The sequence below is a fragment of the Pinus tabuliformis genome, chromosome 6 (assembly GCF_031772625.1).
Source record: "Pinus tabuliformis cultivar Carrire ecotype Pingquan chromosome 6, CPIR1, whole genome shotgun sequence".
NCBI classification, from domain to species: Eukaryota; Viridiplantae; Streptophyta; class Pinopsida; order Pinales; family Pinaceae; genus Pinus; species Pinus tabuliformis.
Window position 1 is genome coordinate 761,990,506 of NC_142292.1, and position 25,179 is coordinate 762,015,684.

Genomic DNA, 25,179 nt, shown 5'->3' on the forward strand with positions numbered 1-25,179 from the left:
GATTCAACTGCGTTAAGTAGGTCATTCAAAGTATGACCCTTTCCATGAGAGGTAGTCGTAAAGTGACTAATTTCTCATGATTTTTGAATAGTTCACTTAGCACTCATTGCATCGGGTGATGCTCACAGGGGTGAAGAAGTGGGATTGAAACTAGTGAAATGTGGAGAACGAATCACATACCATCAATCATCACTTCCTTTTAATTTGAATTTGTTGAATTTTGTAACAATGGTCGCTCTTCATAATGTATATTTGAGCCATTAATGTATTTGTAAGTATGTTCTTCATGCTAGAGTCAAAAAGAAAATTATATTAGATATGCTATTCATGTCGGATGTAAAAAGGAAAATTTTTGAATTTATAAAAGAAAAAATTAAGGCTCCAAAAAGCTAAAGTCGGCCTCCTCCTAGTCAAGTCAGCCTATCAAAGGTTCATGTCCACTCTACCATAAAAGGAACCAATTCGGCATTCAAGATGAATATATACAGGTGGCTCAACCTCTTCTCTAAGGGGTAATTTCGATCACACATCAAGAATTATATCTTCTACAATAAGGACGAGAAGGATGCAAGTCTCTGCGATTGAAGGACGAATATCTCTGCATTATCTCTGTATTTGAAGGTCGTATATTTATGTTGAAAAACCAAATCACTGAAGCAGATGTGGCACCATTTTGGAGGGACCTAACCTATGAAGAAGAAGTCTGGAAAGGCAACAGGACCAAGCACTCTATGAGAACATTATGCCCCAGCAGATCCGATTATGCAGAAGTCGTTGGGCAGACTCTTTGACTTGAGTAGGAGGATGGACCAAGTTTAAGCTAGTTATTGACTAAGATGTATCTCTATTGACTTAAAGAATTCTCTATTGAAAAGGTTGTTGGGTTTTTCCCCATGTGGGTTTTCTCAAGGTAAATTCACGTGTTATTTTTGTTTGGTTGTCTCTTTATGATCCTATTGTCTCAAATGCTATATTGTTGATGTCTTCTGTGTAATTTTCTTGATGATGAAATCATGGATAAGAAAGTGTAAAATAATTTAATAATCAGTATACAAGACCCTATGAAAAATCAACATAGTATCAGAGGCTATTGATGAAAGAGCAGCCTGGAAAAGAAGCCCTAAATCTCAGTCAAAGCATCTTCACATCAATGGAGAAACCCTAGTCAGAAAATTTCAAGAGTTAATTTCAGAAGTAAGTCACAGGGAATCCGAAAATCTCAGAATAATTCTTATTTCTGTAATGTTTGAAAAAGAGTCCTTGTTAAGGGAATCACATTTTTCTGATCTGTCATTCAAAGTTGAATGTATGGTGTAAAGGAGTAGTTATGTGTTGTTCTAAGCTCAAGATCTTAGGAAGAGGAAAAATCTAATCTTAGAAAGATGAAGGTCTGTAATAGGGTCGAAGCCCTAGTTCAAGATTGAAAGTTTCACTCCTTGCATTTGTGAAAAGATTAAAAAAAAAAAAATTGGTATTGAAGGTAGGCTGAATGATCGCAGTCATAGAATAATTCAAGTTGAATCTCAGTATTTTTAATTCAAAATCTTTAAGCTTCAATCATGGCCTCAGAGGTCCAAAACATCTCAGAGGAATCAGAAAATTATTAAAGGTCAAAACATGTTTACAAGACTGAGAATCTTTTAATACTACTACAATAAGGCCAAAGAAAGGCATACCCCTGTTTGAAGATCAAGTAATGCTAATACCTCAGATGATGTTTCAACAGATTGAAACCCTCAGTGAGAAAGGCCGAAGTTGCCTCAGTCCAATAGAAAAAGGGTTGAAAATCTACTAAGAAAATCCGAAATTTTCTCAGAGCCTATCTCAAGATGATTATTAAAGATCTCATGAATTCCTCAGAAGATCTGAGTCATCTCAGACAATGGGAAAGCCTGCCTACAACTTCGTTTTGGCTTGTAATTTGTGATCACAGTCTTGGTCATGGGAGTGAAGACTATCTTGAAATACCTCACTCTGTTTCGGTAAAGAGAAGGTCCGAAAATCTTCACAGACAAAGGAGCTTCAGGAGGGCCAATAAATGTTGAAGCCGAAATCTCTTTGCAAGGAGCAGTCAAAAGGAAGATTGAAATCCTCTCTGTCCAAAGGTTTGAAATATTAAGACCAGCAAAGCCAGAAATCAAGGTATGTATCTGCTAACAATAATTTTTGGTTGAGATTATGTTCTCTTGGCAACATCTAAGGAACAAATATACTTCTGTGGTAAGACTGAATCAGTGTAAGATGTTCAAGAACTAAGTGTGAAGACTGATGCCTCCTAGAATCTTTGGAATGTTAAATATGCATCATCTCTATAAACTTTGTTCAGAATACAAGATGACATCCTGTCATCTTAAAAGGAAATTTGTCAGAAAAGACAAGTTTGGATTTAAAGACTTGCACCATTCAAAGGACTGTGTCAATGTCCTGTCATTGCCACCTTACAAAATCATATGCATTATATGAAGATATTGAGGATAGCTTTGGTGTATTCAAGTATGATATCAGTTATCTACAAAAGCTGCAAAGTCTGCTATGACATGAGAAACCATGACAATAACTCAAATCATATTGTCGATCAAAGTTGAACATTTGAACAAGTTGCATAAGGCACGATGTTGAGGTGACAAAGCTTACAAAGCATTTGTTGGCATGAACTTTGTTATTGCAGATCAAGGGAAGAGGATTCACTAAGTATGCCTCTGTAGAAAACCTGTTTACAGTAGAAAAGAGGCCGAGCTCCTCTTTAACATTAAAGTTTGAAGTCATCTCAAGGAAGATGTATAATCTTCAAGACTTCATGTGCTTAGTGTTAGTGTCACTGGTAGCCCTCTCCCTAATCTCAATCAGGCACCAGATGTGGATGTTCCTCTTGCTGTCTAATGGTATCTTACTGTAAAACTTGCTATCTGTTAGGATGTTTTTACAGGATATATTTCTGTTGTTATAGTGCTTGTTCAAATTTTCTCAGTAGCAATTTTGATATAGCTGTTCTCACCCCCCCCCCCCTCCTGGAGAACAAGCAAAATGAAGTTCATATGTATCTTATCTCCTGGGTATTTGCCGCGACCATGTGCAGATTTTGATCCAAACTTCTCATTTCAATTAAAAAAAAAAAAAAAACATCTCTGAGAGAGATGTCATATAATACATATTGATTAATAAATAATGATGTGTAACAAACCTATGCATTAGTTGGAAACAATCACATCCATATCCAATATATGTATATATGTCATATTATATTCATAAAGAAACATCCCCATATCATATAAATTATTCTTTAATGTATATACATATAAAAATTGAAGAGGAGGGTAGAGAATGTATGTCTTTGTCTTTGTAGACTTTAGCAGTCAAATTGTTGCACAGAGGTTGTTCCCTTGTTTCATAGACAAGGTGGTCTCATATACCAATTTGGTGTTTGGTTTGGCCATGATGTTAAAATTAGAAGACGATGATGATGATGATTACATTCCAAAGAAAACCTCACAAGATTTCACCCCTGCCTCCTCCCCCAGCAAATCCTCCCTGGAATATCCTGATGGAAGGCAGCTTAACAACCAGCCACAGAAACAGAACCTATCCCAGTCGGACTCAACAGAACTAGAACTGAAGATTGCATGGAAGTGCCACCTTGAAACAATCATTCAAAATGGTTGAACTAACCAATTGGATATATATATATATATATATATATGAATTCAAAATGCACATCTAGTCTGAAGCATAAGGGATAAATTTTAGTTAAGTCTTTCTTCTCATTGCTCTAAATCTATTATATTATATATGGATTTTGTTTCCATTTTTAATAGATTTAAAGCAATGAGAAGAAAGACTCAACTAAAATTTATTCCTTATCCTTGATACTAGATGTGCATTTTGAATTCATCATTTCTATACGTTCTTCTATTTTAATTCAGCGTTTTCACAAAAACTTAGCACATTAATAAATTATAGAATTTATATATCTAATGATCAGATTTATGTGACCATTTAATTTTCCTATTTTCTTACTTCACAACAAACTTGATACTTTCATGTTGAATTTGTTGAATTTTGTAACAATGGTCGCTCTTCATAATGTATATTTGAGCCATTAATGTATTTGTAAGTATGTTCTTCATGCTAGAGTCAAAAAGAAAATTATATTAGATATGCTATTCATGTCGGATGTAAAAAGGAAAATTTTTGAATTTATAAAAGAAAAAAGTAAGGCTCCAAAAAGCTAAAGTCGGCCTCCTCCTAGTCAAGTCAGCCTATCAAAGGTTCATGTCCACTCTACCATAAAAGGAACCAATTCGGCATTCAAGATGAATATATACAGGTGGCTCAACCTCTTCTCTAAGGGGTAATTTCGATCACACATCAAGAATTATATCTTCTACAATAAGGACGAGAAGGATGCAAGTCTCTGCGATTGAAGGACGAATATCTCTGCATTATCTCTGTATTTGAAAGTCGTATATTTATGTTGAAAAACCAAATCACTGAAGCAGATGTGGCACCATTTTGGAGGGACCTAACCTATGAAGAAGAAGTCTGGAAAGGCAACAGGACCAAGCACTCTATGAGAACATTATGCCCCAGCAGATCCGATTATGCAGAAGTCGTTGGGCAGACTCTTTGACTTGAGTAGGAGGATGGACCAAGTTTAAGCTAGTTATTGACTAAGATGTATCTCTATTGACTTAAAGAATTCTCTATTGAAAAGGTTGTTGGGTTTTTCCCCATGTGGGTTTTCTCAAGGTAAATTCACGTGTTATTTTTGTTTGGTTGTCTCTTTATGATCCTATTGTCTCAAATGCTATATTGTTGATGTCTTCTGTGTAATTTTCTTGATGATGAAATCATGGATAAGAAAGTGTAAAATAATTAAATAATCAGTATACAAGACCCTATGAAAAATCAACATAGTATCAGAGGCTATTGATGAAAGAGCAGCCTGGAAAAGAAGCCCTAAATCTCAGTCAAAGCATCTTCACATCAATGGAGAAACCCTAGTCAGAAAATTTCAAGAGTTAATTTCAGAAGTAAGTCACAGGGAATCCGAAAATCTCAGAATAATTCTTATTTCTGTAATGTTTGAAAAAGAATCCTTGTTAAGGGAATCACGTTTTTCTGATCTGTCATTCAAAGTTGAATGTATGGTGTAAAGGAGTAGTTATGTGTTGTTCTAAGCTCAAGATCTTAGGAAGAGGAAAAATCTAATCTTAGAAAGACGAAGGTCTGTAATAGGGTCGAAGCCCTAGTTCAAGATCGAAAGTTTCACTCCTTGCATTTGTGAAAAGATTAAAAAAAAAAATTGGTATTGAAGGTAGGCTGAATGATCTCAGTCATAGAATAATTCAAGTTGAATCTCAGTATTTTTAATTCAAAATCTTTAAGCTTCAATCATGGCCTCAGAGGTCCAAAACATCTCAGAGGAATCAGAAAATTATTAAAGGTCAAAACATGTTTACAAGACTGAGAATCTTTTAATACTACTACAATAAGGCCAAAGAAAGGCATACCCCTGTTTGAAGATCAAGTAATGCTAATACCTCAGATGATGTTTCAACAGATTGAAACCCTCAGTGAGAAAGGCCGAAGTTGCCTCAGTCCAATAGAAAAAGGGTTGAAATATCTACTAAGAAAATCCGAAATTTTCTCAGAGCCTATCTCAAGATGATTATTAAAGATCTCATGAATTCCTCAGAAGATCTGAGTCATCTCAGATAATGGGAAAGCCTGCCTACAACTTCGTTTTGGCTTGTAATTTGTGATCACAGTCTTGGTCATGGGAGTGAAGACTATCTTGAAATACCTCACTCTGTTTCGGTAAAGAGAAGGTCCGAAAATCTTCACAGACAAAGGAGCTTCAGGAGGGCCAATAAATGTTGAAGCCGAAATCTCTTTGGACGGAGCAGTCAAAAGGAAGATTGAAATCCTCTCTGTCCAAAGGTTTGAAATATTAAGACCAGCAAAGCCAGAAATCAAGGTATGTATCTGCTAACAATAATTTTTGGTTGAGATTATGTTCTCTTGGCAACATCTAAGGAACAAATATACTTCTGCGGTAAGACTGAATCAGTGTAAGATGTTCAAGAACTAAGTGTGAAGACTGATGCCTCCTAGAATCTTTGGAATGTTAAATATGCATCATCTCTATAAACTTTGTTCAGAATACAAGATTACATCCTGTCATCTTAAAAGGAGATTTGTCAGAAAAGACAAGTTTGGATTTAAATACTTGCACCATTCAAAGGACTGTGTCAATGTCCTGTCATTGCCACCTTACAAAATCATATGCATTATATGAAGATATTGAGGATAGCTTTGGTGTATTCAAGTATGATATCAGTTGTCTACAAAAGCTGCAAAGTCTGGTATGACATGAGAAACCATGACAATAACTCAAATCAAATTGTCGATCAAAGTTGAACATTTGAACAAGTTGCATAAGGCACGATGTTGAGGTGACAAAGCTTACAAAGCATTTGTTGGCATGAACTTTGTTATTGCAGATCAAGGGAAGAGGATTCACTAAGTATGCCTCTGTAGAAAACCTGTTTACAGTAGAAAAGAGGCTGAGCTCCTCTTTAACATTAAAGTTTGAAGTCATCTCAAGGAAGATGTATAATCTTCAAGACTTCATGTGCTTAGTGTTAGTGTTAGAATATGTAACTAGGTCTGGTCTTCATAATTATCTTTGTACTTATATCACTGTATATTTTATGTAAAAGAAAAAAGAAGAAAAAGTATCTTTATTATTATTATCTTATTAGATAAGCATGTTTTTCATGCTTCTAGGATTTGTTGAGTCAAAGAGTCGAAGTCCTATTTGGACCTATTGTAAAGAAAAAAGAAAAATAATTTTTAAATATGTAATTTGGGTCAAAAAGACCGTCTAAATGCCAAGTTGGCCTACCTATCAAGTCGACCCTGCCCCAAAGGACATGTCTATTCGAACCCCTCTGAACAGTATAAATAGAGGGAAGTTGGAACTCATTTGGACACAGACAATTCACTCAATTAGTTCTAAAATTTCGCAGCAGGGCTGAAGTTTGAAGCTGGAGAAGGGTTTGTGGAAGTTCTTCCTTATCTTATCTCTTGTTGAAGATTTGTTTCTGGTCTCTTGCTATTGATGGATTTATTGTGCAGAAAGAGGGTTTGACTTGGCATCTAGAAGGTTGGTTATAGGTTTTGGATATCTCACTTTGATCTGATTCTATAAGAAGAGAATTTTTATGGGTTTTCCCCTTGGAGGGTTTTTTCCCTGGCTTCGAACCTATATCTTGTGCTTTTTGTGTACTGTGATCTTCATGTTTTTACATTTGATAATTCTTTGATGAAGAACATAACTAAACTAATAAAAAACCAACAAAATTCACAAGTACTTAATAAAGAAAGAGAAATACAATTTAAACTACAAGCCTCCCAATTTCTCAACATGGTATCAAAGCTAAGGTTTGGAAAAAGAGGGCCTGAAGATCACTGGCTCGCATGTTTTTCATCTTTCTAAGACTACTTTGTGGCAGCTCGCATGACTACTCTATGGTTCTCGCCCGCATTCCTCTTACTATAATTTGGCATGATTGTGAAAGCTCGCTATACTTTTGTGTCTAGTATTGTTGAAGATCCTAGACTAATATTTGTAACAAAAGAAGCCTCATTCAGCTCCCACTCATGGTATATGCATCCCCTTGTGATTCGCATTTGCCTCACATTAAAATATCAAAGGCTCGCTCTACCCTGTGGCCTGTCAATTACATCGAAGGTTACTATTCTACTATGGATTACTCTCTGTGGTGACTCATATTAATTTACAATGGCTGGGTGATTTCAGTATGATGGCATGTTATATTACTCTGAGGCACACGGATTGATTCCAGAAGTATGCATATATATTTCTGTGGACTATGATATTGCATCGTGGTTCACTTTATTACAATTAGCTAGTCGTTATGTATTAGAAGTAATTTTGGACTTCCTGTATTTGACGTGGACCTCTGAGGCTCAGATTTATATGAAAGTGGCTCGTATGTTCAACGATGGCTTACTTTGTGGTATGATCATATGATGGCTCGCTTTTTGTGACTCATTGGCACAAATACACAGTGGTTCACAAGCTTGCTATTATACATCTTGGTTCGGGTATCTAAAATTGTGGTTCGAATTATGTGATTTGAATTATATTTGTAACTCATGTATGTGACATATACTCTGAAGATCGCATTCACTATGATTAGAATCTCTATGACTTGAATTTGCTGATATGTCTCTAAAGCAATGCAAAAATAAAAAGACAAGTATTGGCTCGTTGTAGCTGACACTCTATAGCTTGTATATATTTGAGGTGACTCACTACTTTATTGCTTGCATCTTTCTCTCTGGCACTCTTACATTACAATCACATTGCACCGCAATGGCATCGCTTTACTCACAGTGACATCACACGGTGGCACGCTATAATTCTTGTGGCTTGCACTCGCATAATGATAATGACTTGTTTTGTGGCTCGAATTTCCCATATCTCTGTGGATTGTAACATTTACAGTGAATCGCAATCATTTACCACGGCTTGCAAATATTCCTCTAAGCCTCGCATTACTAGAACCATGATTTTTGTGGGTCAATACATATCAGTGTGCCTCGCAACAATCTCTGAAGCTCGCTCTTATGTGGTTTGATACAATCGTTCATGGATTGCTCTATGGCTCGAATCCCTATTCCAGAAAATCGCTTTACTTTGAGGCTCGCACTATACTCGTTTTAATCCACTGACAGTGATACAATGACCTTAGGAACGATACAGTATTGCAAACAATAGAGGATTGCCATCTCTATAGCCCGACATTTCAATAGCTCGCATTTTTCAATGGCCTGATATTCTATGATTTGAATTTGTAATGGCTCACAAAACCCACTTACAATAGTGCTACTAATCCATAACAAGTGATGACCTTGATAAATGACATGACAAGTCACTTAGTTTTGTAAGTCTGCAAGATATAAAATGCTCACTACAACATCTTGAAGGGTTCGCACTCTACAATGGCATCTCCATCTTTCCAACATGACATCGCATCTATAGAGGAATCATCAGTAGTGTTGACTTTATGACTCGACATCAATGACATCATCTTTGTGGTAGGAATATTGCATTATAATATGACATTAAGAGGTTGAATTGTGTCATGAAGCCGATTTAAATTATCCCAGATGGACCAAAATAATTATAGAGTTATCTTGGATGAAGTCAATATATATCAACTAATGACAAAAGTAGAACCTCAACAAAGGCTCTATATTCAGAAAAGTTGAAGCACCTTTTGAAAGTTGACACTTGACAATTGAAGAAAGAGTGACATAAGGAAGTCAACCTGAAGTTTTAGAAAAAAGTGATATTGTCCTTTCTGAATGAAGTTTTTAAGACCAAAGAAGGAGGTATGATAAGGTCGCAAAGGTATGTACAATTTTTATAGGCATTTATGTTTTGGGTCAAGTTTTTCTAAGGTTTTTGCGGTGGTTCCTTTGCATCTTGAGAATCTAGGATTTGTAGGACTTGCAAACTTGTGAAGTCTTGAAGGCTCTTGGCATTTAGGATTTTTGTACCCTAGTTCATATTGAATTAACCATAGCAGTGAAAACCTTAACCCTAATTATTCTCTCTAAGGAAACCCTAGCTCTAGGGAAATGGTATCTAAGGCTTGCAAAGAAAATGTTCTTTGATATTAGATCCCTAGTTTTTAAAGACAAAACCCTAGGCTCTAGGGAAATGGTATCTAGGGTTTGCAAAGAAAAATATTCTTTGATATTAGATCCCTAGTTTTAAAAGACAAAACCCTAGGATTCCATGTCTCCGCTAAAAGTAAAAACCCTAATAAGGGTTAGATCAAGGAATTGCTAGGGTTTGAAACTTTGAAACTAGAACCCTAAAAGTACACTTTTGAGAAAATCATGGAAACCCTAGATTGACAGGATTAACATCATGTTCTTGTCTTTGTATATTTTTGGTTGTACTTGATTATAATTGCAGGCACATAATGAAGGTTGTCAAAGTTGTGGAAGTAAGATGAGAAGGATGTAAGAACAAAGTAAAACAAGACTCGTACTTGATGTTGACTTCTTGATAATGATGAGCATGATGGAAAGAAGGAGATGCAGGAACCCTAATGATATTAAAGCTTCTAGCTAATGAGCATATTCCAGGGACACATTGATAATTGAAAGATGAAGCAGAATCTTGTTGCAATATGAAGATAGAACATGCAGAGGAATGATTGACTTCAAAGGGAGAAAATAGTATAATTTGACACCTTGATTTGAGGCCATTACAATTTGACAAAAGCGAAACTGGTGATTTGTTTGAGATACGATTTGGCTCCCTGGAAGAGCATATTGCAGCAGTATATGTAGAGGCTGGAAAGATAACAGTTGACATATTTTGTTGAATGATATTGATGTACCTACAGCTACGTGATTTGATCATTGAAAACCAAGATTGCACTATTGATAAGCATAAGAGCAGAGTTGGTATTAGGAAGCTGATATGACTTATGAGAAGAACTCTGTGATGAAGGAGGAAGACATGTGCTAGCAACTATGAGGAAGCTAGACTCCTTGAATAAGACAGATGAACCAGCAAATGATAAAGTTGTATGATGATTGACGAGATCCAAAAAAGGTTGAAATTTAATATGATGTGAGAGGAGCCAAGATACCATGTCATGAAGATGAAATGTGAAAGGAAGTCGAAGCTCAGATATGATGTATTGTGAGATAGAAGCTTTTACAACTACCACTAAGATCTCCATGGAAGAAAAAGTAGTTAATGCATTGATGAAGTATGAGACCGGTTAAGGATTGTGATGATGTCTCCCTGATTGAGAGGAAGAAATCTCCTCTATGTTTGAGGATTAAGCACCTTCTCCCTGGCTGAGAGGGAGTGATGGTGGACACCGTATTCTTCATATGTGTCATGCATTAGGCCAAGACTAACCGTCGTGCATCTAGTGTATCACACTGGGAGGGAGAATGGAGGATTGATAAGCACTTGGGAGTCTGGGACTGGTACTCCCTGTGGATTGGGAATCCAAGATAGGAAGTAGTTGTGTGGACCGACACTCTTTGAGGATCTAATAAGGTATCCAAGATAAGAGTGGCTGAAGAGGACCGATATTCTTTGAGGATTGGAAATCCAGGATAAGAATAATCTTGGAAGGACATACCTATTGAACATCCAAGTGGGTTATGTGCCTTGCGAGGATGAGGTGTCCATATGAATGCCTCTTAGCATTGTGCTCTAGTCTTGTGGATAGTTACAACTTGTTAAGTTAAAGACTTGCTATGTTGTAATTTGCCAATGTTGGTTATGATGTCGATGCTTAAAGTTGGTCTATCAATTTGACTCTTCTTATGAGAATATTTCAATTTGAGAAGTATCCTTGTACCAGTTATGAAATTATGAATACCTCCCTAGTTAAGAGGGAGTGTTAGAAAATGTAACTAGGCTCGATCTTCATAATGATCTTTGTACTTATATCATTGTATATTTTATGTAAGAAAAAAAAAATTATTATTATTATTATTTTATTAGACAAGCATGTTCTTCATACTTCTAGGTTTTTCAGTCAAAGAGTCAAAGTCCTATTTGGACCTAATGTAAAAGAAAACAAAAAAGAAATTTTTAAATATGTATTTTTAGGTCAAAAACCCCTCTGGATGCCAAGTTGTCCCTACCCCAAGTGACATGTCTATTCAAACCCCTCTGAACAATATAAAAAGAGGGAAGTTGGAGCTCATTTGGACACACACAATTCGCTCAATTAGTTCTGAAATTTCGCAAAAGGAGGGGCAAAGTCTAAAGTTGGAGAAGGGTTTGTGGAAGTTTTACCTTATCTTTTCTCTTGTTGAAGATTTGTTGTTGGTCTCTTGTTATTGATGGATTTACTATGCAGAAGGAGGGTTTGACTTGGCATCTAGAAGGTTGGTTATGGGTCTTAGATCTCTCACTTTGATCTATTCTATAAGAACAGAATTTTTTTGTGTTTTCCCGTTGGAGGGGTTTTGCCCTAGCTAGGAGCCTATATCTTGTGTTTCTTGTGTACTATGATCTTCATGTTTTTACATTTGATAATTGTTTGATGAAGAATAACATAACTAAATTAATAAGAAGCCAACAAAATTCATAAGCGGTTATCAAAGAAAGAGAAATCTAACTTAAACTACAAGCCTCCCAATTTCTTAACACTTAGGCAGCTTGGATTGAAAAGGCTCAAATTGATAATATCAAAGCGTTAATAAAGGAAGATTGGACAATAAGGCTTATCGATTCTAGGGTTTTGACATCTGCAGCAAAGCTTGGATAAGAAAGCCCAAGGCTTTACAGACAAAACCCTAAGTTTGGATGTTTTCGTTAAAAGAAGAAACCCTAGCTCTTTCAAGGAAGAATGACACCATGATGATGATGTGGGCAAGGTTGATTTGCAAGTTGGATGCAAGAAAGCTAGGATCAAGAGGGAGTTGACATGTTCTCAAAAGATTAGTATTTTAAATCTCTTTCTTGATTATTACTATTATTGTTACTTTTACTATTAGTCTCTTGTCTTTGTATATCTTACTTGGTTGTACTTATTCTTCCATGGCCTCCTAGTGAGGATTGCAGCTGCATAATGAATGTTGCCAAGGTTCTGGCAACAAAAGAAAGTAATGGAAGAAAAAAGCTTATGACATAAAAAAGCACTTGTGTTGAAAGATATTGTACTAATTGAGGTATGAACTCAAAGGGGGCATAAAGATCAACAAGATTGAATTATACCCTAATCTATGTCGAAAAGAGGTCATTGCTGACTAAAGTATGAAGTAGATGGAAACTTGAGAAGTACAAAGCGAGGAATTACCTCAGTAAGAGGGAGAAGACTATGAAGGGACATCTTTTCAATTACACTTTTGTTAAAATTTATTATCTTTAAGATTTTTATAGAGATCATATTTCTTGATGAAAGAAGTGTACATAAGAACTACCTCAAGCTGGTGAGGTACATGAAGAAGTCCTACACTTGTAAGCAAAAACAAGGCTTTGTACAGGCTTCTCAAATTTGATACACTTGGATTGATGGATCAACGTTGATCCTATATCATTTGTTTTATTATGAAAACAGAAGACCTCATATGTTAAAGGGAGTTGCATTGACTGGAAGATCTTCTCTAGAGAGAAAAGTCAAGGCGTCCCCAACCTTTGTTTAAGCCTCAGAGGGAGTTTACCTCAGAATTCAAGATGAAAGATCTTGACTAGATAGTTGATAGCATCAGTGGCAGAGGGAGAAAATCAGGATTTCCATGGTAGGATCCGTTTTAGAAAGAATACCCAGTTAGGGCAATGGATGTAACCAAATTGATGGATCAAGTGAAAGAGGCAAATCAAGCCAAGACATGTGGCTCAACATGTGTTGAGGTACCAACACGGTACAGTTGGTCATGGCATAGTTAGTTATGGTTTGAAAGATCAAGATGTCTCAAAAAGAGAAGTACAATTGCAGCAATGCACATTGCTCAAGGAGTGCTAAAGACAGAGAGAGTTTTTGTATTGCTTCAGTTTGGGCTCCATTATGATCTTTTGGATGAGCAGAAAGCAGACATCTGTTGCACTCAACGGTCGAGTATATTGAAACTTGGTTGAGAAGTTGAGAAGCAACATGGCTTCATCTTACAGGATTGTTTGATCAAGTGCAGATGACAATTTGATGACAGGTTAAGGCACCTTGAGATCTAGTACCAATACATGGTACAGGAAGAGCAGTGAAGCTAAAATATTTCTCCACCAATGAGATTTGATATTCTGACAAAGCCTTTTGTCCAAGGAAAAGTTTTTATATTTCAGGGACAAGCTTGCACTTGTGGAGATTACCCCTCTCGTTGAGAGAGAGTGTCGATATGATAGCAGTACGGATGAAGGACATTCTTCCTGAGTCAAAGATTTTGACCAAGATGAGTTAGAATGGTCCGAGAGGCCCAAACAGCGCCCCAGATAGGGTCAAGTGAGTTCCTCCCAGTGAAGAGACCCAGATTAGTCCCCATATAGGGTTGAGTGTAGTCTCTCGGCATCTAGACCCAAATTACTCCCTAGATAGGGTTGAGTGTGGTCTATCAGAATCAAGATCCAGATTACTCCCCAAAGAGGGTTGAGTGTGATCTTTCAACATCTAGACCCAAATTACTTCCTAAGCTGTGTTGCACAAGTACCCGCACCCGGGGGTGGGGTTCTCGAACCCGTCCCGGGTTCCCGCACCCAAGTACCGGATTCGGGTACGGGTTCTTCCCAGACGAACCCAGAAAAACCAAGTTCTTCCATGAAGAACCGGGTTCTTCAAAAAAAAAAAAATTGGGTTCTTTTCCTTTAATGGGTTCTTGGGTTCTTGGGTTCTTCGGGTGCTTGGGTTCTCGGGTTCTTCGGGTTCTTTGGGTTCTTCGGGTTGGGTTCTTTGGGTTCTTCGGGTTCTTTGGGTTCTTCATAAAAAAAACTATATTAAAAATTTAATTTTCAAATAATTCTTTTTTACTGAAATTTAAAAAATAACTTATAACAAAGGTAAAACTTATAACAAAACCTAAAAAACCCTAAATCAATTCTTGTAAATCAATTTGGAATGAAACATTCTTCCACGGTCCTTACCATCAAAACCTGTGTTGCACGGGTACCCGCACCCGATTTTTAAAGTTTTTTACAAGTCTTGTTTTTTAAGAATTCTTGTAAATCAATTTGGAATGAAACATTCATTCACGAGCCAAATAACCATCAAATTATAAACTGTAAATGCACACATACAGGTTCAGACATTTTCGGTCAAATAGAAAGTAGGATTGAGACCATAAGCTGTAATCAGCTGATGCTGTTAAATGGCGAAGGGCTATTTTGGACAATGGCTAAATTAAGTATCAAAATCTGCCAATTTCTCACAGCATTCTGATAACATCGTGTTAAGATTAAAACTAGGAAAATATTCCTAAATCGTATATGGTCTCTACAGACTTGTACACCAAGTAATCTCTAAAAACTGCAAAGATGTTTTATTTTTAGATAATTAATATTCAGGCAGAGCTTCGCACTCAAAGACAAACTATCCCTCAAGCCATCAGATGGTTGTTGTGCATTTTATTGGGAAATAAAGACTGATAAGCGTGTTTTGTGGAAGGGTAAGGTTGCCACTGTTTTTGGGATTGCTTTACCACAGAGCACACCATGCATGGGGCAGGTGGATGATTAGACATCAAGAAAATTCTAGACCACTATCAGGTTGAGAAGAATCTCCTATGAAAAAATTGTGTTTTTATATGGGGGAGACTAAACATTCAAAGCAAAGTTACAAGCTCAAGCTCCAACGAGAATGAGCAATTCCAATGAGGAGAGAAGCTACCTTGAAATTAGAGCAGGAGGCATAAATGCTAACACTCCTTGGTTGTGTAGGAGGAAGGGTCTGTACGACCACAGCCTGATTCATTGATAGGCATCCTTGCAAATGAACCTAAGCTGCATAGTTATTTTAAAGCCTATGTGTGACAAAATCTATCTCAAGTTTCACCAAAATAGTTGAGTCTAGCATTTATCCTAGTATGTATTTTTAATTTTCAGTGTTAGTAGTAGCCTTGAGCTCTCTCACATAGCTGTCACAGTGTCATGGTTACACGGAAAAGATTCAAAAGAACAGTTTTTTGGTGATAAATTTTGAAATTTCAATGTCAATGTTGAATGTTCAATGATGTGCATGTTTAAATGATTATCATTAAAGTTTTCTTGTTTAAAGTTGAAAAAATATACAAATTCAAATTTCATATATATTATTAATTATAAATTTATAATTTATAAGATATAATTAGTAAACTTTAATATTATTATATTACCCGACGAAACCCACTCACCCTGTTTCCAAAAATGTCGTCCCCGTCCCAGTCCCCGTCCCCATCCCCGTCCCCGCACCCATGTTTCCTGGCAACATAGTTCCTAAGTAGGGTTGAGTGAGGTCTTTTAGCGACGAGGCCCGAAGTGCTCCCCAAGAGGATTGAGTGAGTTCCTGCTAGTACTCCCAATGAGGGTTGAGTTAGTATCTCAACATCTTGGCCTAGTGAAGAAACCTTTGGATTTGACGACCATATTACTTTGAGAGAGTGTGTCATGAGGGTTACACCACGAGTCAGCAAGATTTGCATGGATGATGGTGAACCCAATTAGTTTGTAAGTGTGACCAGATTAAGGTGACTAGTAGATGTTGATGATATGCCATGGGTCAATTACCGACTAAGATATGGAAACTAGTGAATGTTGATGATAAGATGATGATGTTGATGATGTCAGAGATGCTGACTTACCTTATGTCAGACGCTGACAAGGTTGATGTTGATTTGTTATAACCCTTTCATAGAGAAATTCTATCAACACGAGAACATCTAGATATCCATTATGAATACCGCCCTAGTTAAGAGGGAGTGTTGAATTTTGTAATTATGGTTGGTCTTCATAATATATATTTGAGCCATTAATGTATTTGTAAGCATGTTCTTCATGCTAGAGTCAAAAAGAAAATTATATGAAATGTTGGATATGTCAATTGTAAAAAGGAAAAATTTTGAATTTATAAAAGAAAAAAAATTGGTTCCAAAAAGTTAAAGCCAGCCTCCTCCTAGTCAAGTTCGCCCCATCAAAGGTTCAAGTCGTCTCTGTCATAAAAGGAACCCACATTCAAGATGAATATACACAGGTGGCCCGACCACCTCTTCAAGGGGTCATTCAGATCACACATCAAGACTTATATCTTCTGCGATAAGGACAAGAAGGAAGGACGAATATCTCTGTGATGGAAGGACGCAAGTCTCTGAATTATATTTGTATTGGAAGGTCGAATATCTCTGTTGAAAGGCTGAATCACTGAAGCTGATGTGGCATCTTTTTGGAGGGACCTAATTTATGAAGAAGTCTGGAAAGGCAGCAGGAGCAAACACTGTATGAGAACATTATGCCCTAGCAGATCAGATTAAGCAGAAGCTGTTGGGCAGACTCTATGACTTGACTAGGAGGATGGATCAGGTTTGACCTAGTTATTGAGTAAGATGTATCTCTGTTGAATTGAAGAATTCTATATTGAAAATGTTGTTGTGTTTTTCCCCATGTGGGTTTTCCCAGGGTGAATTCTTTTGTTTTTCTTGTGTGGCTATCTCTTCATGACCCTACTGTCTTAAATGCTACACTGTTGATGTCTTCTGTGTAATTTGCTTAATGATAAAATCATGGATATGAATGTGTAAAAGAATTAAATCATGAAAAGAAATTATTAGTATAGAAGACCCTGTGAAAAATCAAAAGAATTGACCTATTTTGATCATCCGTGGACATTAATAGAATTGCAATTCATTTCATTTCTATTGAATGAGTGTGTATATGGTTTTGATCCATTATGTTTAATGAAAGAATGCAAATTCAATGCTGGACATTTGCATGCACCTTGAGCACCTGTACTTTCAAATATAAACAACCTTGTAACACTGCAACACTGCTTTGGACTCATTAGAGAACTAGGATACTAAAAATTGCATGATAATGCAAAGAAAATTCAAATTATTCTTTGGAAGGGTTAGTAGAATAAAGATATGATGTCCATCATTTATCACCTGCGTACACCTTTGACAACAGCAGCAAGTAAATCCAAAGCACACGAGTGCAATGCAGGAAGTTCAGCACATAGAAGTGTACGTTTCTGGTTGCCAATACCAATAGGCTGTTGATATGGTGAACCATTTACATTGAGAATTCTTGAAATAAGTGCTAGCAGTGGCCCAAGCGGGATGGTCACCTTCAATGATAAAATGAAACAAAGAAATCAACTATCAATGGGCATAGTCAAGGAAACATCAACAAATCTATTCTCCAACGGTGACTACTAGCTTCAAGGAAAGGATTCATTAAAAACAACACAAAGATGACCATTGATCTCTAAATATTTTCAATACAGTAAGCTTCAGAAAATTACAGCATCCATGACCCAGGAACATTTTATGAAACTCCAAAAATATGCAATCTCAAAATGGAATTTTAATACGTGTGTGCATGTGTGCAGCCCCAAAGGTTAGCTCAATCAATTGAACCATCCACCCAGGGCATGTTGATGATGGAGAGGACATAGGTCACAGATTCAAATCCAGTGAAGTCCCTCGGGATTACAAGCCACTACTGTGGCTGGCAATCAAGCTGCCATGCATTCTGATATTCCACAGAAGAGGGAGGGAACCCATGAGGTTTTCCGAGGAATACGATATATGCATGTGTGCGAAATTCTCAAGAAAAAGAGGAAAAGTGTTAGCCATGTATCCATTCTACCTGTGTTTGATAGGGATTTGTAAGCATCACACAACAGCAATGCATCAGCGATGAAACTCTGGATACAAGCAGTTGGAAGAACCTGTTTCTTGTTTTCTCCACAGCTTCTTTTGCGACATGTTCACCTCCCAAAGGAGGAGGTGCATCCTTGCCAGGTGGAAGCAAAGGAGCAACTGCTTCATTTGCTTTGTTCACTACAATATTTGAAAGTAGAACATATCATAATTTTTCACTTGAACTGAAAATAATGTACTGAAACTGTAAAGCATCTCAGCAAACTATTAACATTTGCTTAAATGGAAAACAATGTACTGCAACTCTATAGCATCTCAACAAACTAGTACAGATTTGCACACATCCTACAAAGGGTAAAACTTTAATTCATGTGCTTCAGTTTAATACCATCCTCAAAGCCTTGGAAGGCATCATTTAAATGTTCATTTATTGCAAGCAACACCTTTTGCATCATAGAATACCAGCTATCACCATCACTCCGAGCCCTGGGAAGAAAGGCCAAGCATCGAGCAAATTTCTTTGTAGTTTTGACCAAAACATAAAACAATCAGCAACATTTTAAAGATTGAATCAATCTTATCAGCTTGCAATAAACAATGTAAATGACAAAATGCTAACAATCTACTGCCAAAAGCTACCCCAATGCTACCTATACCAACACACATTTAGGCATCACATATCTAAAAAAGAAAAAAGACGGAACATAATATGTACAGTAATTGAATTTGAAAACAATAAACTACCATCACAATAGCTTTTGCATTGCAACCACATAAATTTCCGAGAGAGAAGATATCAATTTTTCCATTTATTCAAGAGAGGGAAACATATACATACTATATTCTACTGTAATATCTTTTTAAGTTGTAAAAAACAAGATCCATCGAGTTCAGATATTGTGTGCAATGAGTATTTATGGTTTACAGCAGCTGGTTTTATCAATTTAAGGTTTCGCTTACCAGTGTCTATTTTGCAGTGGACACCTTAGATCACTTAGGGATAACCCATGAAATTGGCATGCACTAAATTGGAAGCAACAGGAAAGAAACAAGGTGACTTGCTTAAATCCTACAGTTATCCAGACCCCATTTACATTTTTGAAGGCTGGGAGCTACCCAAGCTTTGCTGATTTATAGTACAGCTACACACAATGTTGCACGAAGCGGAAGCGTTTTTTGGAAGCGGGGACGCCAAAGCATCATTTTCCAAAAATCTAAGAAGCGAAGCGTCTGGTATATATATATATATATTTGCATTTATACTCAAAACAAACATCCCAAATACTAAATTAATTGTAGAAGACATGAAAACATGCATATTTTTGCATAAATCAAGATAGATATAACATCCATTGTACATTAATGATCTAGAATCTAGATTCTTCTCCTCTTGTCTAGCCTTTGCCTCTACCTCGATTGTCTAGGGATATTAGTCAACATTGCCCAATTTTGATCAAACTACCTAATTCAAGACTTAAAATATGGTAGAAAAAGCTTAACATGTTTGATCGATGATTTTGACTTGATTGAAAGGTAATTTTTTGCTAAGGGTGTGCCGCGTGACAAAGGAGTTCAACAATTAACACCACCAACACTAGGGTACATATAGGGCTTGGTGCTCTTGATTAAATGCCAATCGCATACCTTCATACTTGATATAATCTAATGAAATGCCATAATCCCATTGATCCTGAATTCCTGAAAACTGTTAAGTCTGCTGAATTTTGAATAGGATATGAAATTCTATTTTCTCCATATGAAGTCCAATGAGGCTGGAACCACTCTCAAACATCCTGAGTCATTTCATGGTAATGTTAGAAATTTAAGTAAAAGGATGAAAATGAAAAATAAAGGAGAATGTCACTTTTAAGTTTTACTTTAAGAATTTAACATTACCATGAGGGAGCATCTACTATATCTATATTTTTTTTTCCTTCATTCGTCACCCTAACCCAAGGTGGACCCACCCCCAACAAGCAAACTCACCTAAAATTAAAAAAAAAAATAATGAAAAAAAAAACGATTTTCTAAACGCTTTTCCGGAAGCTTTTTTGGAAGCATACGGGAAGCGTACGCTTCCTCCTCCAAAGCGCCATGCTTCCGACGTCCGAAGCACCGTACGAAGCGTGCTTCGGCGCTTCCGTACAGCGCTTCCAAATTTCCAGGAAGCGGCTAAAAAAGCCGAAGCGGCGCTTCCGAATTCGGAAGCACCGCTTCCGGCCAAGCTTCCTAGGCGCTTCCATACGGGACGCGCTTTGGGGCTTGGAACTGGGGGGGCGCTTCATGCAACACTGCCTACACATACTAAACTGTTGGTTGATTTAGCTCGAACAGGTGTTCTAGCCTAAGGTGGTGTCAGTGAGGCTAGGAACACAAGAGAAAAAAATATCTCCAAGCACAAGTTATTCTTTTGAACGTAAATGTCTTAATTAAATTAATTAATCAGTTTTAATTATTTTCATAAACTCAGGGATATAGATTAATTGATTAGTAATAATTGAGACAAGGTCGATTTTCCTCTAGAGACTTCTAGTAAAGTTTCTAAGTGATCTTAGCCAACAATGAAATCATTTCAGATATAGATCATGGTCGTTGATTTCTCAACGAGAGATTATAAAGGAAATCGATGGGCAGTCTTAGAGACCATTCATTGCAGTGAAAAGGGTACAGTGCTTGCGTAGGGCTTGACACCAGCTAGGGTTTCAACCATTGTTTTAAAATTCGGCCGGACCGAATCGGATTTGACTGAGCCAGACCCTTGACTGGGTTGGCTCGATAGAAAAACCAATTCGGTGGCCTGTTACTGAACCAGTCAAGCCGACCCCGGACCGCTGGCCGGTTTGTTAAGGTGTTGCGGTTGGTGGATGGGGAAAGATTGGCTATGGGCTTCATTTATGAGGCTATGGATCAAACAAAGGAGCAAATAAAGTCAGCATACAAGAATAGAGTGGCTAAGTATGGGCCCATTTGGGAAATAACTGATCAAAGATGGAACAATCAACTCCATCACCCTATATGTATTACATGCAACTGGGTTTTTTCTTAACCCAAGGTATCATTATAAAGCTATGGAGGCAGAAGCTTCACTGGGGAGGTTAGAGATGGATTGATTGACTGCATTGACCGCATGGTCCCTAAGGAGAGTGATCAGCTGGAGAAACACCGAAAGATCACTTATTTCAGCAGAGTTACCTGGTACCTTCAACATGAACCTATCAGGGATTGCAAGGGAAGAAAATGATCCGGGTAAACAAATAATTTCAATTTTCAAATTCTTATTTTGTTAAGTTATTTATAATTTGAAAGTTGGATATAATTTGTTGAGCTAACTCATTACACAACTATGTTTTTTGCAACACAATGGTGGGAGGAATTTCGTAGCCATTGTCCTCAATTGCAGAAGTTTGCAATCTGTATTTTGAGACAAACTTGCATTGCTACTGGGTGTGAGCGCAATTGGTCTATCTTTGAAAGGATTCACATGAAGAAGAGATATCATTTGGAACAAAAACGGTTAAATGATCTAGTCTATGTCCAATACAACCTCCGACTAAGATGCAACCAATTGTTGAACAAAATACCTGACACAAATCCCTTTGTGTTGAAAGATATTGATCCAACGTTATATTGGGTAGTGGAGAGTCATCCAGTAGAGTTTGATTCTGATGAGGATATTGGTCTTGATTTGGATTTACAGACGAAGGCATTAGTTGAAACTTGAACATAATGTTCAGTTGAATGCATATCCACTTGTACCAGGCCCAGCACCAAGTCCTCCAGTTGCAGGCACTTCCTCTACTCAGCCACGATGGAAGCGCATATCTCATCTATCTCAGCGTGCAGCTGATGCGCCTGCTAGTGCTACTACTTCTATAGTTGCAGTTGGAGATGGTGATGAGGAGGAGGAGCGATGGGTTTCCCTGTCTGACTCTGATTTAGAGTCTAAGCCAAATGATGTTGGCTTCTCTAGCAGTAGCCAGTAGTATTGGTGCCTAGTGATGTTTTACAGTTTACTTTTGTTGTAGAGGCCATTTAGAGCCTCCTTGGTTATGTGTTTTTGTTTTGATCTCTATATCATGTATGCATTGGACAGTGCACTGGGTGCCATTTTGATATAATTGATATATTCATGAGCCTACTTTGATCATATGTTGTCTTCTCTCTATATTCTAATGTTTTATGGTTGGAAACATTAATGAAAACCTTGGAAATTATGTTTTTTCATACAACAACCGAATCATTGAAATCAAATTGGCTGAATTGATACCAAGTCGGAGTCGACCCTCGGCCGGTTTGGAACTCGAGTCAAAGTTTTAAAACATTGGTTTCAACAACAATTGAAGCAACAAATATTTCCGGAGTTTTTTTCATCAGTATTCTTCCAGTTTCCAAGAACTGGAGGAGGAATTCTCCTAGAGTTATTCTGCAGATAGGAGAGACCGTATGAGATTGCCAGAAGAGGTCGTATGAGTTGCCATTTTAGCATATCAAGATTTCCAATTGAAAAGCGAATTGTGGGAAATTAATGTGATTGCAGGAATCCGTACTGCGAATTGCAGGAAAGGTTGTGTCAGGTTGCAGAGCGAAGTCTTGAGCCCTCCATTGTTCAAATTGACTTGTGGAAGGGAAGAAATAGTTTGTGACAGCTTTGTCGAGGTCTAGCAAGCAGTGTTGTAATATTTATCAATTGTAGAATTTGCTAAATAATAATAAAACCTCAAATCTGAAAAATTGGCTTTCCCTTCATGGCTTTTTCCAGGGACATTTTGTCCAAAAATATAGTGTCCATTTTGTGATTGGCTTTCTATCAAATTTTCCGCAGTTTATTTTGATGAATATTGCAATAGTGTTTTATTTATTATTTGCAATAAAAGAATGTTGCTCAGAATTAGATACATTGGATAATTACCGATTGATTGCAACAAGTCATATATTTATCGATTTTTCATGTGGTATCACAAAAAATCTAAAGTACACAGGTTTATCAGAGTAGATCAACATAGGGGTTTGGAAGAGAAAGCCAAGGGTTTAATACCCAGATCGATTTCTTCAATTTATTCCAAATTTACTTGGAGGAATTTTACCAGTGTTATTTTCTGCAAGAGGGAGGTTGAATTAATTAGTGTGAATTGCCAGTTTACCAATGCATGTTGCTAGAGATAGTTTCATTTTCCAATTGCCAAATCAATTTTCTAGAGGTAGTGCAAGTGGGTTTCTCTAGTTGTTGGTTGGCACATAAATTCGTTAAGAGTCATCTCCCAGAATCGGTGCAAGTTTCTAGGAGAGCTAGTGTGCAGTTCCAATGTGTAGTGAGAGTTCACATAGGAAGTTTGAGTTGCCCAATAGTAGTTGAGATCACCTGCAAAGGAAGACCGTGAGATTTTCCAGGTACTTTTGTTAGCTAGTAGAAGAGTTATTTATTTTTATTTTTCTCTCGAGGGCTTTAGTAATGGCCTCAGCAAGATTGAGGGATCAAGATTGGGTACATGGTGCATCTAACTTTGGTGTCTAGATAATCAAGTGCCTTCTTATTTTGGAAGAGCATGGACTGAAGGAGTTTGCTATGGCACATATTTCTATACCAAAAGATCCTATCATGCTACATGAGGACCGAAAATATAATGCTCAAGGACCACATTATTCCACATTTAGCGGAAGAAGATACAGCCAAGAAGATGTGGGATGCCATCAACAAACTTTTTCAATATGAAAATATGAATTGGAAAATGATCCTAAGGGAGAAAAGCTCACAAGCACTAGACAAAAAAAGGGAGAAAACATTGTTAGTTATATCACCCACATCAAGACAGTTAGAGATGAGATAAGCATCCATTGGAGAGAAGGTCGATGAAAAAGAGCTTGTGAGAACTGAATGCGTTATAGAAGCATTAGGATGTTTTCGTGCAAGTGGTTAGTGGTTAGCGGAAGATCTGATTTTCCTACTTGCTAAATCTTGTGGAATGACTTCACAAAGGAGGAGCTTCAACTAAGCCTTGTGAAAGGCAACAGTGTTGCTAGCAACAATTCCACTCAGAAGGTTGATGACAGTGAGAATGTTGCTCTTATGTGCAAGGGCGAAGTAGAGAAGGGATTCAGTAAAGGGTCCAACTCCAAGGAAAAAAAGAAGAAGGACATGTCAAAGATCAAGTGCTATGGTTGTCAAGGGTGTGGTCATTATCGCAGCAACTCCCAGCACAAGAAGAAAGGTGACAAGAAGGGCAAGAAGCAAACAACGAGAGTCACAATGAGCTTTCTAGATCGATAAGAGGACGAGATTGCACTCATCGCTTGCAACAGCAGTCCGGGAGAGTTGTCACATAGTAAAATGGGCCATGGGGTACTAAAGGTGACAGGTGTTCCAGATGCGAGCATGGAGCATGATGGTGTACAACATAAAACACCTTCCTCGCTAAGAGGGAGTGTTGGTTGATGTAGCTCGAATAGGTGTTCTAGCCTTAGGTGGTGTCACTCAGGCTAGGAACACAAAAGAAGAAGATAATTCCAAGCCCAAGATATTCTTTTGAATGTAAATGTTTTAATTAAATTAATTAATCAGTTTTAATTATTTTCCTATGTTTTAACTTAGGGAAATAGATTAATTAATTAGTAATAATTGAGACATGGTTAAGTATGGAGACTTGAGGTGGTGAGCTTATACAGTAAGAAGTTAACTTGTACAACCATATGAATTTGACTAAGTTAGCATATATGGTGAGTTATTCTACAAACAAGAGAGGTCATATGAGATTGCCAAGAGAGGTCGTACGAGTTATCAGGTTAGCATATTGAGATTTCCAATTACAGAGCAAATTGCAAAAA

General features: G+C 37.2%; 1 protein-coding gene across 1 annotated transcript in view; it reads right to left on the reverse strand.

The window, feature by feature from the left end:
- The window catches only part of LOC149260950 (proline-, glutamic acid/leucine-rich protein), a 319,977-nt gene that overhangs the window by 87,997 nt on the left and 206,801 nt on the right, over positions 1 to 25,179 (reverse strand). The window contains exons 8-10 of the mRNA XM_089421448.1: positions 18,749 to 18,878; positions 18,347 to 18,540; positions 17,641 to 17,822 (exon numbers count right to left, since the gene is read on the reverse strand). Coding sequence (XP_089277574.1) covers positions 17,641 to 17,822; positions 18,347 to 18,540; positions 18,749 to 18,878 — 506 coding nt within the window. The remainder of the gene's footprint in view (positions 1 to 17,640; positions 17,823 to 18,346; positions 18,541 to 18,748; positions 18,879 to 25,179) is intronic.